Source organism: Phoxinus phoxinus (genome assembly GCF_949152265.1).
Source record: "Phoxinus phoxinus genome assembly, chromosome: 21".
NCBI lineage: Eukaryota > Metazoa > Chordata > Actinopteri > Cypriniformes > Leuciscidae > Phoxinus > Phoxinus phoxinus.
In genome coordinates this window covers 23,228,816-23,246,795 of record NC_136896.1, presented here as the reverse complement: position 1 = coordinate 23,246,795, position 17,980 = coordinate 23,228,816, and the positions used below count along the sequence as shown (strand labels likewise).

Below are 17,980 nucleotides of genomic sequence, written 5' to 3'. Positions count from 1 at the left end.
GTCTGGGTCAGTGGCAGTGCCAACACAGATTTGAATGTTCGCTGTGATTGTAGAGGTTTATTAGACACAGGCGAATCATTGTCGTTTAGGAACAAGATTGCATCGAAATTGAGATCTTTTAATGATCAATCTTGCAGCTAGTTGAAATTATGGTTCTTTTGATTAATATAAATGAGCAATATCCAAAGAAATGCATTGGATATCATTAAAAGCATGATAATTATATAATCATTGGATGTACTGTGGCTGTTTGACTACTTCACAACCCGATAAAATCTTCATCTGTGAGGATATGACCTCATTGTTTTGACTTTGTGTTGTTTTTTAACTAATGAGCTGACACTGACCGATGGATCAATGCTGTAACTACAGATATGTGTCTCAGTTTGTCAATAACTCCCAGAACTCTGTGCTGCTGATTCTGCTCCTGTGTTTACAAGCAGACTTCACCAAAGCTAATGGCCACATTTCACGTGCCAGACTATCAGCCATTATTTATGCTGCTATTAAACATTTACCATAGCATTCTAGTTTACCTGAATTTTGTCCCTGTCTTGTGTATAGAGTAACAGCTCAGAGCGGCGCGTGGCACTGGACGTGGATCTGTGGGATAAGTTCAGCGAGCTCTCCACAAAGTGCATCATAAAGACGGTGGAGTTCGCCAAACAGCTGCCGGGATTCACCACCCTCACCATCGCAGACCAGATCACACTGCTGAAGGCTGCCTGCCTCGACATACTGGTGAGAACGAGTCCGAAAGTCACAAAGCCTGCAGTGCCCGCGAGTTCCTGCGGGTTACATGACACCGCTGAAGCCTGAATATAGACTGAGGGTCACATTTGAGTCATTGAAGGTTGTAGGTTCAAAGCCCACAAGCATTCCCTTGTGAAAAAAAAGTGTGCTTTATTGTATTGAATGCACCCTTGTAGTGTACTTTAAATTGTAATATTTTCAAATTTTCAAATCTTTAAAATACTGTACTTGCTGAGTCTGACAGGCTGCGTGTAATGCATTACTATGTAATTATTTACAGCAATTTAGTTATTTTCCCTTAAAAATATATAGTATTCTTAATTTTTCTGTTATTTAATCAATCACAGTTACTTCTGATGAAATTGCAACTGTAGAACAATTCTATATAAAACAATATTGGATTTAACATTAAAAACATACATTTTAACATTACACATTACATTTTGATGTAACCTTCTCCCTTTAAATACTTTGGTCAGTTCAAGAATAATTAAGGCAGTTTTATATTATTTATTTGACACTTCATCTATCAAAAGTTGTACTTTAAAGTTCATATCATTGTTTTAATAATGTTTTGTCATGCTTTAAAAAGTACACTTATGTTGATGTGTTGACTAACAAACAAAAGCACATGTAAAGTACTGATTATCATTTCAACTGTAGTGTGTTATTTAATATTATATTTAAAGATAATATATTTTAAATGTATTAAATTCAACTTCATCATTACAAATGTGTAATGCAAATATATTTTAATACAAGTTTCAATAGAAATGACATTAAAGTATATTTTAGTTTACCATAAATACTTGTCAGTACATTCGGCAGTACACTTTTACCTTCAAAGACAATAGAAATAAATATGAAATGACATATAGAGATGTACTTAACTCCTACTTAGGTGGGTCAAAAAAGCTCTCTAAAGTTCAACTAACCGCATTTACTATAAATTTAAACTATAATAATGTATTGTTCTTGTAATACATTTTACATTCCATTTCATTCAATTACAATTACATTCAGTTCACACATAAGTAGGCCCTATATTCGTTTAGAGTATCTTATTTATTTCCATAATAAGTACTCTTTTTTAAAAGTATGCTAAAGTGCACTACTTTTTCACAAAGGTTGATCCATGAACTTTCTCCACTATCCACCACTGTAGAATTTCTCTCATCCCAGTTTAATATGCAGAGTTAAGTCCAACACTCTCTGTGTCACTGCTTTTAGATTTTGAGGATCTGTACCCGCTACACGCCTGATCAAGACACCATGACTTTCTCTGACGGGTTAACGCTGAACCGAACGCAGATGCACAACGCTGGCTTCGGTCCGCTAACAGACCTGGTGTTCGCCTTCGCCAGTCAGCTAATACCGCTAGAGATGGACGACGCCGAGACGGGACTGCTCAGTGCTATATGCCTGCTGTGTGGAGGTACACACACACACGCACACACACAGTATTCTGACTTACAGTTTTACACCTGTTAAATAGACTGTTAGACCTTGGACCACAAAACCAGTCACATGGGTACATTTTCTGAAATTGAGAATTATACATAATCTGAAAGCCGAATAAATAAGCTTTCCGTTGATGTATGGTTGTTAGGATAGGGCAATATTTAGTCGAGATACAACTATTTGAAAACCTGGCATTTGAGGGTGCAAAAAAATCTAAACATTGAGAAAATCTCCTTTAAAATTGTCCATTTATGTTCGCGATTGTGCTGCATTCACTCACAAAAATATATATTTTTTTTATATTTACGGTAGGAAATTTACAAAAATATCTTCATGGAACATGATCTTTACTTAATATCCTAATGATTTTTGCCATAAAAGAAAAATCGATAAATTTGACCCATACAATGTATTGTTGTGTATTGTCACAAAAATACCCGTGACTAATGACTGATTTTGTGGTCCAGGGTCACATATGTAAATATGTAAACATTACATATTACATATTTACACATATGTAAAAATGTAAATACACAATATAAAAGTTTTAATATCAGTGATCTTAGACCCCAGATAAGGGTACACTAAATACTGTATACCTTTTCTTAAACAGAATAACTGCAATTATAAATATTTAAAACAGTAGTATGGTTGTTCTAGTTCGACAAATAAAATAGGTCTTTTTGATCATTTATATATATATATTCATTGGCTATTCCAGACACACCAAGTGTCTCATGTCTTTTGCTACATGGACCTCTAGTGCCACACAGTGTGTGATGGTGGTATTGCACTTATGTTGTTCAGAGAAATACTGTGTATGAAAAAAGAAATGAGGTTGTTTAAAAGGGTGAATCTCATGTAAACATGTCCGGGTCATTTTTAACTAGAAACTTTATAAATAAGGCATTATAAAAGTATTTTTAATGCAGTAATTATGCCTTGTAATGCACCTTATAATGCATTGCATGGTCTTATGGATATTTGTAACCACAGTTATTATACATTATAATACTAATTTATTCATTGAACACACCTTTAGAAAGTATAATTCATTAAAACACATGACAACCAACCAATTTCAGATCTGCAAAGTCAAGTCAAGTCACCTTCATTTATATAGCGCTTTTAGCAATATAGATTGTTTCAAAGCAGCATTTTGCGTTAAGAAAATGTGTTCCATTTACATGCATTCATTTTAAAGTCAAGAATATTTTACACTAAAATCGTCATAATTAAAGGCTTTACAATAACACTAAGAGTATATAAATACTTTGAATAATATTTAACAGTAGTATACAATATACATTTTTACATAATATTTTTAAATATTAAATGTACAAATATTACATTTATTTTTACAGTAAAAGTAATTTTCTCTTAAAATGATCATAATTAAAGGCTGTAAAATACATACTAAAAAGATTTTATAGATATTTCGCTATTTCAATAATATAACAGCATAAAGGTTTCATATAATGTATATTATTTAATATTAATATTTTCTAGGTTTTAATTATTTTTATTTATTTATTTTCATTCATGTTTGTTGGAGAAAATGCTATTGAGTGTTATACAGATAATGTCACAATGCCAAAAAGTCAAACGGCACTAGGCAATTTTTTTCTTTTCTTTTCTTTTCTTTTCTTTTCTTTTCTTTTCTTTTCTTTTGATATTGGGATGAAAGTGACCTGGGCTGCATTTCCCAAAAGCCTTGTGAGCTAAGTTGATCTTAGAAACCATTGGTATCAAATTGTTCTATGATCTACTTCGGATTTCGATGCTTTTGGGAAACGCAGCCCTGAACATTTTTCACAGGTTTCATGAGATTCACCATCTCCAATATTTGCTGCATTTGTGATATAAGCTCTCATACCACAAGCCTGTGAGCTGAATATGAATGGTTTGTGCAGATCGGCAGGACCTGGAAGAAGCCGATAAGGTGGATGTACTGCAGGAACCGCTTCTGGAAGCACTGAAGATCTACGTGAGGAACAGGAGGCCGCACAAACCTCACATGTTTCCCAAGATGCTGATGAAGATTACCGACCTGAGGAGCATCAGTGCCAAGGGTGAGTCAAATTCACTCGCATAATCCTACTCTTTTGTTTTCCTAGACTATGAGAAAAACACAAGTGTGACTACTTGCAAACTAAATACATTTTTCATCTCTCTCAGGGGCGGAGCGTGTGATCACCCTGAAGATGGAGATTCCTGGCTCCATGCCTCCTCTCATTCAGGAGATGTTGGAGAACTCTGAGGGTTTGGAGAGTTCCTCAGGCGGGGTCAGTTCACGGGCCGCCGGCGCCCCTCCAGGCAGTTGTAGCCCCTCCCTTTCTCCAAGCTCCGCCCAGAGCAGCCCACCCACGCAGTCGCCATGACAACCATCATTGCCGTCATCGTCAGCCACTTATCGACTACTGTGTGCCCTCCGCGACACGACAGCAGAAACGTTCAAAAGCACGCGCTCATATTGCCGCCCCTCTGCCCGTGTTCCTCAGAGACTAAAGGGGGAATCAAAGGTGTGTCGCCGGAATTTTGTTGTTTTCTTTCCTCAGATCAGACTGTGATTGTATTCCTCCTCGATTTCCCTTTGGATGAAGGGAGGAAGACCGCTGGAGGGTGAAGACAAAAGAGTGCAAGATTGAATGGACAAACGTATAGAAGGAATTAAAGGACTTTTTCTTCTGTTTCCGATTCTTATGGCCTGGGACTTGTGTTTCCAATGACCAGAGACTGATTTCCTACAAACTAAAAAAAATATATATATTATAAATATATAGAGAGAAAACATGGAATGATTGTGATTGAGAACTGAATGAAACATGGACTTGATGTAAAGATGCAAATGTATTTCCTCACTTTTTCCTCTTTATGCCTATGAAAGGGCAAAGAGTGAATTGTTTTATTTCAGACTGATGATGATGTTTTTCATGGAGAAAAAAAAAACATTGAAAAGATTATTAATTTTCACTCACAAAACTGTGCACAGAAGATATAAAAATGGTCGCAACAAACTATTTGTGTAATGTGTTCTTCTTGCTCTTGTCTTTAAGCTACTAGCAAATACCTCAAGGATTCATTTCATACCATATTTTATTACACTGTGTTTTGCTTAATATTTCTGAAATAAAATACCGAAAAGGTTCTTGCATCAATAAGATTTCTCAAAGTTCTCTGCAAAGTTGTTCTTCGTTCTTCAGGGGTAAACAGGAGTTCTACCGTAAAAAGTTGTGCAGTAGTATAGCCTACTGTTTTTCTTGTGTCTGGCCTTGTCGAACTGAGTAAACAAATTAATCTAAAAAGATGTATATAATATTACAGTTTTCAAAAAAGTTTGCGCTGACTACAAAAACACTTTTGGCCAGAATTTGTTTGAAATTATGCCACACAGTTCGTTCTTTAAATTTTAAAATTTGCTTGAAGTATATTGGGACATTCATTTGAGCATTTCATTGGACAAAAAGTAGGTCACAACCGTAAGGACTTTTGCACCAGTTAGTTATAGGGCCTTAGTTATAGGAACTAGCCACCAGGGCAGTCCCCTGAGAAATACATTTTTCACTAGGGGTATTTTCCTGGTTGAATTTGCACCGCCAGTTGGAACTCTGAAGTGACGTAAGTGCTTACTTACTGTACGTCCTGCTGCTCTGGTTGTTGTGCAGGACTTTTATTTTAATGGCGCGGTGGACTTTTGTTTTGACGGCTCTGAGAATGCGAAAGCCTGAGCACTCAACACTTCCCTTTCTCCATTTTCATTAGTTTATGATCTGTTTAACATTTCTATCTATTACGTTATTAGAGCTCTAATACAAAGAAAGTAAACGGTATACGAAAAAGTGTTATAGCATTTGCCGTGTGGTTGATGTCCAATGTCGCTAGCTGAGCAGAAATACATAATCATGTTTCACTTGTTCACTTTAAAGACATGTTGGATTTCCTTTTTAGCATAAAGGTTGAGAAGTGCCTGGACTTCGGCTTCAGTCTATCTATCATTCCATGTTCTTGGAGTAAATATATAGGCAAAATTTATGGAGTAAATATATAGACTATAAACTGTGTGTTTACACTGCATTTTAAAAATGGCGAATGCATTCTTAAATTACTGGCAATTTCTAATATTGTGCTGGGTTCAACCCTTCTCTTAAGTAGGAGCTGATTTAGTCCACCCAAAAGGCAGTCCCATTCAGTCGATTCACTCGGTACAACACATAACTATGGGATATCGCGCCATTTGCTCGGATGCCAGTTTTTCGGATGCAGCCATTTATTCACACGTGAAAGGCCATGCTGTCGTGGGGGGTCCTACCTGCCCACAAATCGGTCGCATGTACAGTTTCCCTCATTCTTCAGCTCTTTGCCATGCTACTAGTAAACCAAAACACCACATTCATAAGCCCAGTGCTTGGGGACCCGGGCCAACACAGACTGCCTAACCAATAGGCGAGTCGGGAAAGAAGGGTCCGCCCTCATGTGCGTATCATGTGTTCGCTGACCAGAAAACATCATGACATTGCAGTCAGGGACACCATAGTGTCTGTCTTCCCCTATGCAGGGACCTGCTGTCCCTCAGCCAGAGTTGTTGTTTCTATGGGCCTACCCGCTGAGAGGGAGAATCTTATAGCAGCGGGGCTCCCAATCAATGTCGTGGCCACAATACATAGTCATAGGGCACCGTCGACAAGGGTTATGCGTTGAAGTAGCACATATTTGGTGCAGGCAAAGGTCTTTATCCCCGCAGTGCCCAATTGACCGTTCGCAAAGACGAACGGTCCCTTTAGTTACTGTTGCTATGTCCGACAAGCTACGCTGCTCTCACGCCACACCATGTTCTCACGCAGTGAAAAATACATCACGGAGCAGAGAGGACACTGACACGCGCTGACAGACAGGACAGACGAGGTTACTTTTGGGTTACTTTTGATATTAAACAAAGTCTCACCTTTCAAATTTGGTCTTTTTTTTAAGAAATGTAAACAATAAATACCGTTTTGAGGCTCTTTAATGTGTCCGACAGATCGCTGTAGATCCTCAGTTAAAGCTGCTCATGAAACGATAATCTCTTCCTTCTAGTTAATTTATAGCATCAAATAAACATGAATGAACATAAGAAGGAATGGTGTTGTAACCGTTACCGCGGAAAGGCGTCGGTACACTCCTCTTTTCAAGTTCAAATCCTCCCTTGTTAATCTACTAACTCTCCTGACTGCTTTGTCGGACAAAATGGCAGATGGCGAAGTATAATTGGGCAGATCGCCTGTCATTCAAGATCCATGCAAAGGGTCAATTGCGGGGATACCGACTTTTTTGCAGGAATTGTTAGAGGAAGGTCGCTCCCATTCCACGTTGAAAGTGTATTTGGTGTCTATGTCGGCTTGTGAGGGCACACCTTCTTGCCGTTCGATTCCTTAAAGGGGCTCAGCTTCTTAGGCCCGATACAAAATCAGTGGTGCCGTCATGGGACCTGATTGTCGTTTCGGAGCCATGTGTGAACCTTCGTTTAAGCCAGAATCTTTGGATCTAAGGATGCTGTCAAATCGCCGTTGAACGTTCGCCAGTTCCCGCCTCCTTCTTCCCACAACAGCTAACCTTTGTTACTTACGCCTAAGGTCATGTCAGGAGCGTCTAGTGCGCTCTCGTTTGAGCTGCCCACCCTGTCAAACCTCTATATTGACTCGCACGAAGACAGACTTCATTCTTTGTGCCCTGTTTGATTTTTATGCAGATACATTGATCAAACACAGGCTGTGCGCTCTTCTGGCCAGCTCTTTTTTATACTTTGCTAACCTGGTCCTTGGGAAGCTGCTATCTAAATCAAAAAGTGGGTAGCCTACTTCTGCTAATAGTTATAGGAACTATGAAAATGTTCCTCCAGTGTGAAAGCCCCCCATGAGTAGGCCTACCCTTATTTTTGGTCTGTGACTATAAATGTTACAGTAAGTATACTGTATATCAAATTTATGTTAGTCAAATTTAAGTGTACACTAACATGTTAGCTTTAGTGATTAGAGAAACAAAGCTTTTTGAAGCTTTCAATCACTTGATCCAATTGCTTCGCAAAATGATATTCACTGTTTCAAAGTGCTTGAAAATCCACACGCTGCTGACGCCTGCTGGTCAGAACAGTGTACATGCAGCTCAAACATGCATAAAATCACCTTTTACAAACCAATTGCAAATTTGTTATTGAAGGTGAAATCTATTAAATGAAATTAACAAACTATCTAATTAGCCTAAATAATAAATATCTAATCTCTTTATTAGCTATGTCATATTTTATCAAATTTATTTGAGATCAGAAAAATCTCAGGCCCCTAACCATGTGGACATTTTGATATTGGCTATTTCTAAATGTTTCAAGACGTAATGAAGCCTTGTTTACTGAAATCATGTGACTTTGCAGTTTGATACGTGCTTCGAATCACTGGTTCGGAGCAAATTATTCGCAAAAGTTTCAAAGCTTCACTAAGCATGTTTCGAAAGCGCCCGGTCATTCACTTCAAAGCTAACAGACATAAAAAATACAAATCTTGAAGCTTTGCTTCACTTCAAGACAGGATGATGAGGATTTGCTTTTGTTCCACAAATTTACTTTTCAATCAATTATTCCATTGTTCCAGACTTCAGATGCCCCAACACCTGTGAAGAGATGATTTGAGAGGACTCCAACGGATAAGATGTCACTGCAAGTGGAAGTTATTTTTCTTAAAGATTACGAGGACACATTAATTAATTAATATATAGAATAAAGATGTGCATGGATAAATACGGCAATACAAGAATTGTCCATTTTTATTTAATGAAAGTAGATTTACTGAGAAAATTATGAACATTTTAAAGAAATTTCCTAAGCGTTTAACATCGGTCAGGGAACATTTTAGAGACATTTTGCAGATGAGAAAATGCTCTAAAATATATTTCAGATGAATGAACACGTATTGTGAACGTATTGTTATTATTATTATTCTCTCTCGTTGAAATGTACATTTTTACTGTGAAATAGGCTACATCAGCCTCAGATGAGGTACAACTTTGAGTACGTGGTGACTTTTATTATGACAGAAGACTCTTATCTCGAACACTTCGGCATCACATGACACTGATTGAACATGGCTTCAGTTCAGTGGTAAGAAATGTTTACATTTTAAAACGTTTTTGACGCTATCAAACTCTAACGCGACGTAATGTTAATGAATAGGGGAATAATGAAGAATATGCACATTGTAATATATCTGTACTAGCGATTAAGCATTGTTGTAGACTAGAAGGAAGTGTAGTTATGACAGCACAGTGATGGTATGACTCTTGATACCATGTCATTTTGAAACTGCCATGATAGTGAGTGAGTACTGCTACACATAAATGAGTATTTAAAGCTATTGCAAAGAATATTGTGGTATTGTATTTGTACCATGATAATACCACGTTTTGGTCATAATGTCCATCAATCAAACACATCAATGATATTATGGTGATATGCCCAGAAGTACCTTTTGCACAATTTATTGTACTTCAATCATATCTAGCATTAATATGATTATCAATATGACAGCTTTATGTGTGTTTTGCACAGGCACTCTCGGGGCCGTAAATATGAGAGTGAATGGCAGGGGTGTCATTTGGAGGGTTCAGCAGTGGAGTTCAGTGACTATCATCCACTCAAAGCCATCACGGTACAGTTTTATTTAATATAAAATAATACTGTTCACTTATTATTACAGGTTTAGTCCTCTTCAAGTAAACAGGTTTTGAGTATGTTAATCATTAATACTTTAGAACCTTTTTTTATATTGTGTAAATAATTCCATACATATATATTTAGGCTATATTCCTTCAATTTCTATTAGTCTGAGTGTCTATTTGTTCATATACAAGCAATTAACTGATGTCTAATAATGCTGCTGTGTAACAATAATTATGCTTCAGTGTATTCTTGACCAAAACACCAAACCTCTGGTTGCTCCAAGAAGGCTGAATTTGTAATAAGTGTATTGTAAAATGATTTGGACAAAAGTAACTTCATGAACAAGTTATTTCAGTCATAAGTTTGGTAAATAACTGTTTTCTTTTCAGGTGACAGATTCTAAATCTCGGCGTGGGGGGCGGAAAGGCAGCACCTCCTCTACATCTTCTTCCTCTAGTTCTGTGGCTCTGGATCCACTCAGCTCTATGCTGGATGGGACCGACCCGCTGTCTCTCTTCGCTGCGGCATCTGAGACCCCAACTCTACCACACAGCATCTCTGCTGGGGTAAAATTAACAAACCTCATACACATACACACACCAGTTGAAGTATTATTAAAATCCTAAATGTGCTCTAGTACCCCTATAAAAAAAGCACTTGTGTAGTGGTAGTATCGGATGGAAATAACATAGTACTTACAGTACATGCATACCATGAAATTCAATGATTACTATATAGTACCTATGTTTCAAAGGTACTTCAAAGAATCCTATGGTTTTATTGAGTATCACTGAATTTTAATCAGTTCAGCACTGCGCTCGGTTCTAGAGCAGGTCGGGCAGGATGAGATCCAGCTCCGTATGAGCTTGAAGTTGTCTGTCTCCGAATTGAAGGCCTTTCTGCGTGAGTCCACATTGAGCAGACACTTTCTGCATGCCAGTTCTTTGGCAATGTTAATGCCGTGCCTCAATATACAGGAAGAGAAGTCCAGTGAGCTCATATGAAGCCCATCAGGTTGTTCCACACATGGCTGATGTCTTTAACCCTTTAGAAATAGGTGTTTTTCACCTATTTCGATTTTCTGACTGTAAAATTCTAAAACAATGTGCTATCTTCATGTGCAAGTTGTCATCTTTTTCAGAAAAAGATTAGCTTTCAACAAATTACAGTTATTGACCAATATTGCGTGTGGTGAGTTTGTAAATAGAAAAAGAAAAAAAAGAAAAACGAGACTAAATTTACAGATTTTTATTTAGTAAAAAAAAATCACGAACGAACGAAACAAATGAAAAATGAACTATAATACATATATACAAGTATTTTTTGTGACATTGGGTTGCATAGTTTTAATTTAGGACACCTTTTTTCATACACGCACATACAAATGCATGCATTCATAGGCACGCACACACCACATGCTAAGATACGTGAAAGAGTAACGTCCATCCTCCTCTCAAGTTTAATCAAAAATCATCCCAATCCCCTCTTCTGCTGTCTACCACTTCATTCGCCATGTATTTGTTCGTTTCTTTTATTATTTTATGCAATCCAAAACACACCTGCCGCGCTTCGTATCTCTCGGTTCAAATCATTCCTTCCCGCTCTGCCAGAAAGCTGCTGTCATTTGCTGACTGAAAGCATGAAATTACCGTAATAAGCCGTAAATTGCCGAAAAGCGCATGTTGTCTACTAGGGGCAATTTGAATAGTTTTGATAGTGCAAACGGTTGAAGAGTTACGGTAAAATGAATACAGCTTGCTGGTATGTATCGGCGACGACACAGCCGGTTCTAAAGGGTTAAGCAGCTCCTGTAGTTTAAAGAGACATCCACTCATGCATTGTGTTTGTGCATTTTGGGGGCAGAGCAATGAAGTTTGTTTTTGGGTTGATTTCAAATATCAACTGTGTTTCTCAGAAATCGCTTACTGCACCTTTATGTTTGTACATATATTGGAAATAGTCTCATAATTATGTGGCTGTTCCCCTTGTATTTCTTTCTTTCTATTTTCTTCTCCTGTGGTGAATTATCGGATCTATAAAACAACTGTGAATATTGTCATTTATGTTTATAATCATTATTTTGTAAGTATTTGCTGACTGAGGCAATCCAGATGTTGTTGGTTTTTGTTATTATAACTTCACAATAAAAAAAATAAAAAAAATTTTTTTTACAAAATAAATATGTGGCTGTGAACACGCATCAAACGTTCGTTAAATATGGTCTTATTCACTTTTTACTATTTTGTTTTAGGAGTTGGGGCGGAAACGGCAGGAGAAAGAGGAGGAAGTGGGCTTAGACTTTGAGCCGTGGTCATCTAAACGTGGAGAGATCCTGTCTCGATTCACCACCACAGAGAAACTGTCTATAGTAGGTGCAGAAGTTTACAGCTCCTACTCACCCTGTGACTTTTCACTTTTGACAGACATTAATGAAGCTTTTATTTCTCTTACAGAACCTCTTCATGGGCTCAGACAAGAGTGAGTTCATCGGTTTTGAAGACTCTTTTTATTGGTTCTTGGTTTGTAGCTGTTCTAGTTGTTGTTATTCCAGGTGGCTTGACAGCTCAAAATCAAATCCTTATTACGCCTTCGTTAATTTTCAAATGTCTAAGTCAATGAATTTTATTTTTAATAAATAATTGAGGTTTGGTACCTGACATTAATTTTTAAGTTTCTAAATACATATATATATATATATTATATAACACATAGAGGATTAGGGCCTGATATAAATCTTTCTAAATCAATAATCTTTTTATTTTTTATTATTCATTAAGTTTTAATTATTATTATTAATTTATTTTGTAAATGATTTAGGATTGACATTAATTTTCAAATGAATAATCAATGAATAATCTAGTTTATTGCATTTTTTAAAATAAATAATTCAGGAGCGGTATCTGACAGAAAAACAACTGTTGCTATCTCTATAAAATAGTTAGCAAATATAAATCCATTACTAAATTAAGCCGGCCGTACACGGTGTGATTTTTTTTTTCTGACATACGAGCTCACCGATTTTTTTCACTCGAGAGAAATCGCGTGGAAATCGTTGATATTCGTATGGTTGTGGCTCGCAGTGTGAGAGGAATTACGAGATGAGCCGAGTGCGTTACGAGCACCTCCCCACCTCCTGATAATGTTTAAACATGCCTAAAACATTCGGGGAGTCGGCCCGACTTTGACCAGCGTATAAGGCTATTGCCAAATCATACACAACCACGTCACATAGGCTAGATCGATTAGGCTTTATTGACCCATCCTGACCAGTGCTGAGAAACTAACATATCACATGACAGTGGCATCAGCAACATTCTGTACAATATTTTTTACACATAGTTTGACTTGTGTTAAGGTAAAGCATCCAGTCCCAGCTCAGCCGTGTCAGAGAAGGTGCGCACTCGTCTGGAGGAGCTGGACGACCTCGAGGAGGTGGGTCTCATCCGGAGAAGCCTTGTGCTGTCGTGTATGTCTTTGCTAGACGTGTTTATGAATGTGCTGTGTGTGTATTGTGTGTGCGCTCAGGGCTCACAGAGGGAGCTGTTGAACCTGTCCCAGCAGGAGTATGTGAACCGCATTGAAGAGCTCAACCAGTCTCTGAAGGAGGCCTGGGGTTCAGACCAGAAAGTCAAAGCCCTGAAAATCGTCATCCAGGTCTGAGGACTGTGAACACAAACCAACAGTGCACACACAAATGACATTTTAAAGGGGTCATGACATGAGAAATCAAATTTGCCTTGATCTTTTGACATATAAGAGAACTTTGAAATATTAAAACATCCTACAAGTTCCATAGCTTAAAACTTCCTCCTCATTATAAACAAAGCATTTAATTAAATCAAGCACCAAAAACGTCTCGTTTTGATATTGCGGGATATGTGATGTCAAACGGGCCAATACATTTGCATCTGACTGCCTCCAGAGCAAGACATTGACAAAATTATACATCATCACACCATAGGCCCCGCCCACTGTCATTCAGTCGCTTAACGGCTGACATTTGCCTACACTGGATGTGAGCGTCGTGACGTGTCAAAAACAAATAGAACCCATCATAATCACTGATGCTGTCTACACTGGATACAGTATACAGATGCACATTCTCTTTCTGACGTATCCACACGCTTGAGTCTGTTATCAACAGGACAAATGGAAGAGTGAAAGAGCGTTCGCTTTGTCGTGTCCAATTTAAGCTGCTCGTTTGCGTCTCTGCACAGACTTCAGAAGGATCTCAGCATAGGAAACAAGTGGTTAGTTTATTTTAGTGGTGTCCCGGATCGCAGAATGAAGGTTGAAAATAATAGTTTTTCCACTCTCACTCAGTCAGTCAGTCAGTCAGTCAGTCAGTCAGTCAGTCAGTCAGTCAGTCAGTCAGTCAGTCAGTCAGTCAGTCAGTCAGTCAGTCAGTCAGTCAGTCAGTCACTCACTCACTCACTCACTCACTCACTCACTCACTCACTCACTCACTCACTCACTCACTCACTCACTCACTCACTCACTCACTCACTCACTCACTCACTCACTCACTCACTCACTCACTCACTCACTCACTCACTCACTCAGTCACTCACTCATATATATATATATATTTTTTTTCTGTGCAAAACAACTTTTTTAACATTATACTGTAAGTGAACACCAAGGGACATACTAAAATCTAATAAAAAAAATCCATGTCATGCCCCTTTTAAGTCAACATACATTTTAAATTAAGTCTGTTCATTTTTATACACATTTCTGGTCTTCTTGTGGATGAAATAATCAGTGCATGTTATACAAAAGAAAGAAAGAAATATCATAATATCTATCAAAATGTAATAACTTTTCCTCACATTATTTTTGTGTCTCAGTGCTCCAAGCTGCTCTCTGATACATCAGTAATTCAGTTCTACCCCAGCAAGTTTGTTCTCATCACAGATATCCTGGACACGTTTGGTAAGAGTTGCTTATGATAATAATCTTTTTGATTGTTCTAGTGTTGTCAAAAATATCAATATTTCGATATGTATCGATGCTGAATTTTATGAAACATTTCCAATACTGCTTTTCTGCAGTATCGATACACCGATAACAGCTGCGCGTTGCCTTTTTTTCTTGGCTTTTTGCGCTTAAACGCCCAAATACATACAAAATGATGTCAAAATGCCTGTCTTGATGATGGGTATCAGTTTTGGAGCGTAAATAGTTAGCATGGTTTGTAACAGTACATTAGATCAGTGTATTAGCTCTTAAAGTGACAGCAGCCTAATAAACCTGCTGCTGTCTGTCTCGTTGCTCTTGACTGAATTACTTTTGTAACTTTAATTGTAAGCATTAGTCTGTATTTAATTTTTACAATAAAAACTATCCAGTGTTTTTTAGGGCCCAAGCCTTGAAAAGGCGAAGGCCCTATTGTTTTCCTTCGGATTATTAGGGCCCAAGCCTTGAAAAGGCGAAGGCCCTATTGTTTTCCTCCGGATTATTCTTCTTAACTATTATTAGGGCCCAAGCCTTGAAAAGGCGAAGGCCCTATTGTTTTCCTCCGGATTATTCTTCTTAACTATTATTATTATATTACTACCTTTTGGGCACTTTTGGGGGCCTTAACGTGCTCAAAAACTCTTGAAACTTTGCACAAATGTCAGAACCCGCGGCCATTAGAGCCGGATTGAAGCTGGTACCCGGGCGTGGCAGGGGGGCTCGACAGCGCCCCCTGGAACGCGGTCCGAAAACTTGGTCCATAAATCAAACACGCTTGCGTGTAATAATATGAAACTCGGTACACTTATAGATCTCATCGGTTCATATATCCTTCGTGCTCTGACTTTTTACCCCAGCCCAACAGGAAGTCGGCTATTTGGCGTAGTTTAAAAAACACATGCAATGGAATTTAAAATACTCCTCCTAGACGATTCAACCAATCACCACGAAACTCGGTGTGCATGAAGTCAAGACATGGAGGATGATAAATTGCGAGGGGATTTTTGATATCTCGAACGGTTTGGCCGTGGCGAGGAAACGAATTTATGGCGAATATTGGAAACAGGAAGTGTGTTATAACATCCTCATACATTAACTGACCTTGATGAAACTTCAGCAGTGTGTTCGCTGTAAGAGGCCGATCACATGGATGTGACTATTGTGAGTCAAAGTTATAGCGCCACCAACTGGCAGCAGGAAGTGTGTCACTTTCAAAATGCTTTGAATTCACCCTCTTATTTTTACCCGATTTGCTTCAAACTTCATCTGTATAATGTAAACACACGACAGATGTAGACCTGTGAAAGGATTATTGATATCTTTAATACTGTCGCCATGGCAACGCTTTAAACTTTTATATTCTTTTTGGATGCATTTGAGGCTCTTAACATGCTTCAAATTGCATGAAACTCAACATGCATTTGACATTTATTGCCTAGTACACTTGTGCGAAGTTTCAGAAACGGGCGTGGTAAGGGGCTCAGTAGCGCCACCTTTAGTCAAAAATGGGGTATTAGTTTTACCTACAGTAACCAAACTCGGTACGTATATTCTTCTCTTCGATCCGGACAACTTTCTAATTTACAGTCATTAGCTCCGACCAACAAGAAGTCAGATATTTTGGTTTGAATGTGAGTTTTGGTATATTTTAGACTCCGAGTTTTTAGCGGTGGTTTATTTTATTCACACCAAACTTTTTCAACATGATGAAAATACATTAAAGATGCTAAATTGTGAACGGATATTAAATATCTCAAACGGTTTTGCTATGGCGAGGGATTAAAGTAATGTCCAAAAAAGGAAACACTAAAAGCCTCATATCTTCTAAAAAATTTATTATACACCATTTATTTCTATATAAAAGTATACAATTATCAGAACTAAACCCATTTTGTTCTTTTATTTCAATTTAAGAATTATGTATAAGTTAAAAAACAGCCAGAATGCACTTTTTAGTCAAAAAATAAGTCATACATAGGGCAATACTGCCCTCTTGTGGTCAAAATCGGGTAGGCCCATTGTATATTGTATCTATATAAATAGTGACTGTTAGAATATTTTCCTACCGGTTAATCGATGTGCAATTAAAGCGGGGGCTTTTAAATCGCTAACTTAAAAGCCAAAGTAAGTACTGGACGTCCAGTATGAATGGACTAAAACACATTCACTCTGTTCTGCTCGTTCCTCGCCGTGAACGCGTTATTGCCCGTGCAGCCGTGAGCATTTAGTTTAATTTTAAACATAGCGCCATTTCGGGGGTGGGATTGCTTGAATTGCGTGTTCAATAGCCTATTATTCTTAATCTTTTCAGTCAGCTTTTCACCCATGATTAATGAAATTGGACTCCTTGTGCTGATCTTTGCTGTGACTCATTCAGCTCACGATTTATTAAGCGGACACGTTCAGGTTTTAATAGGCTAGTGCCCACTATATTTGAATATCTGTATATTGTAATATCTATACCTAGTCACACCCTACTCTTATTAAATGTATGCTTCATAGTTCATTTTTAATTTCTAAATTTGATCAATAAATTAAATTATTTAGAATAATAAGACACTATAGGACTGTTAGCCTACCCTGTGGCTGATCAAATTAAATATTTTACACTTAAAAATAACAATGCATTAAATAATGTTATAAGATTGTTTTAAATATAAGTTAATTAACGATCGTTGCAAAGAATGAAAGGCTACTTTTAAACATAACACTAAACCTCCTATAGGTGTCGCCAGGCGACCGTCTTAATGAGCGAGTTATTGATTCATTCGTTCAAACGAGTCGTTCGAACGACTGAGTCATTCATGAATGACACAGATCTTTATGGATTGATCATTGAATCTTTGAGTCAAGCGATTCTTTCAAAATGCGGTATCATTCACTAATGAAAAAACACGACCGTCTTAATGAGCGAGTCATTGATTCATTCGTTCAAACGAGTCGTTCGAACGACTGAATCATTCATGAATGACACAGATCTTTATGGATTGATCATTGAATCTTTGAGTCAAGCGATTCTTTCAAAATGCGGAATCATTCACTAATGAAAAAACATTGAGATGCGCGATGGTTCTGCTGTGATCTTTGTTTAACTATTTTCGCTGCTGAAACAGAACAAAAACA

At 37.7% G+C, this 17,980-nt stretch overlaps 2 protein-coding genes across 3 annotated transcripts in view; both read left to right on the top strand.

Annotated features, from left to right (window-relative positions):
- Nucleotides 1-5,370, top strand: part of raraa (retinoic acid receptor, alpha a) — a 163,627-nt gene extending 158,257 nt beyond the window's left edge. For both annotated transcript variants that reach the window (XM_079596331.1, XM_079596332.1), the window contains 4 exons: nucleotides 565-741; nucleotides 1,984-2,188; nucleotides 4,128-4,286; nucleotides 4,393-5,370. In XM_079596331.1, the coding sequence (XP_079452457.1) occupies nucleotides 565-741; nucleotides 1,984-2,188; nucleotides 4,128-4,286; nucleotides 4,393-4,595 (744 nt within the window). In that variant the 3' untranslated portion in view covers nucleotides 4,596-5,370. The remainder of the gene's footprint in view (nucleotides 1-564; nucleotides 742-1,983; nucleotides 2,189-4,127; nucleotides 4,287-4,392) is intronic.
- A 3,878-nt stretch (nucleotides 5,371-9,248) lies between these two features.
- The window catches only part of vps35l (VPS35 endosomal protein sorting factor like), a 33,533-nt gene continuing 24,801 nt past the window's right edge, over nucleotides 9,249-17,980 (top strand). The window contains exons 1-8 of the mRNA XM_079594465.1: nucleotides 9,249-9,340; nucleotides 9,788-9,887; nucleotides 10,288-10,464; nucleotides 12,150-12,266; nucleotides 12,352-12,376; nucleotides 13,254-13,330; nucleotides 13,424-13,552; nucleotides 14,749-14,833. Coding sequence (XP_079450591.1) covers nucleotides 9,324-9,340; nucleotides 9,788-9,887; nucleotides 10,288-10,464; nucleotides 12,150-12,266; nucleotides 12,352-12,376; nucleotides 13,254-13,330; nucleotides 13,424-13,552; nucleotides 14,749-14,833 — 727 coding nt within the window. The 5' untranslated portion in view covers nucleotides 9,249-9,323. The remainder of the gene's footprint in view (nucleotides 9,341-9,787; nucleotides 9,888-10,287; nucleotides 10,465-12,149; nucleotides 12,267-12,351; nucleotides 12,377-13,253; nucleotides 13,331-13,423; nucleotides 13,553-14,748; nucleotides 14,834-17,980) is intronic.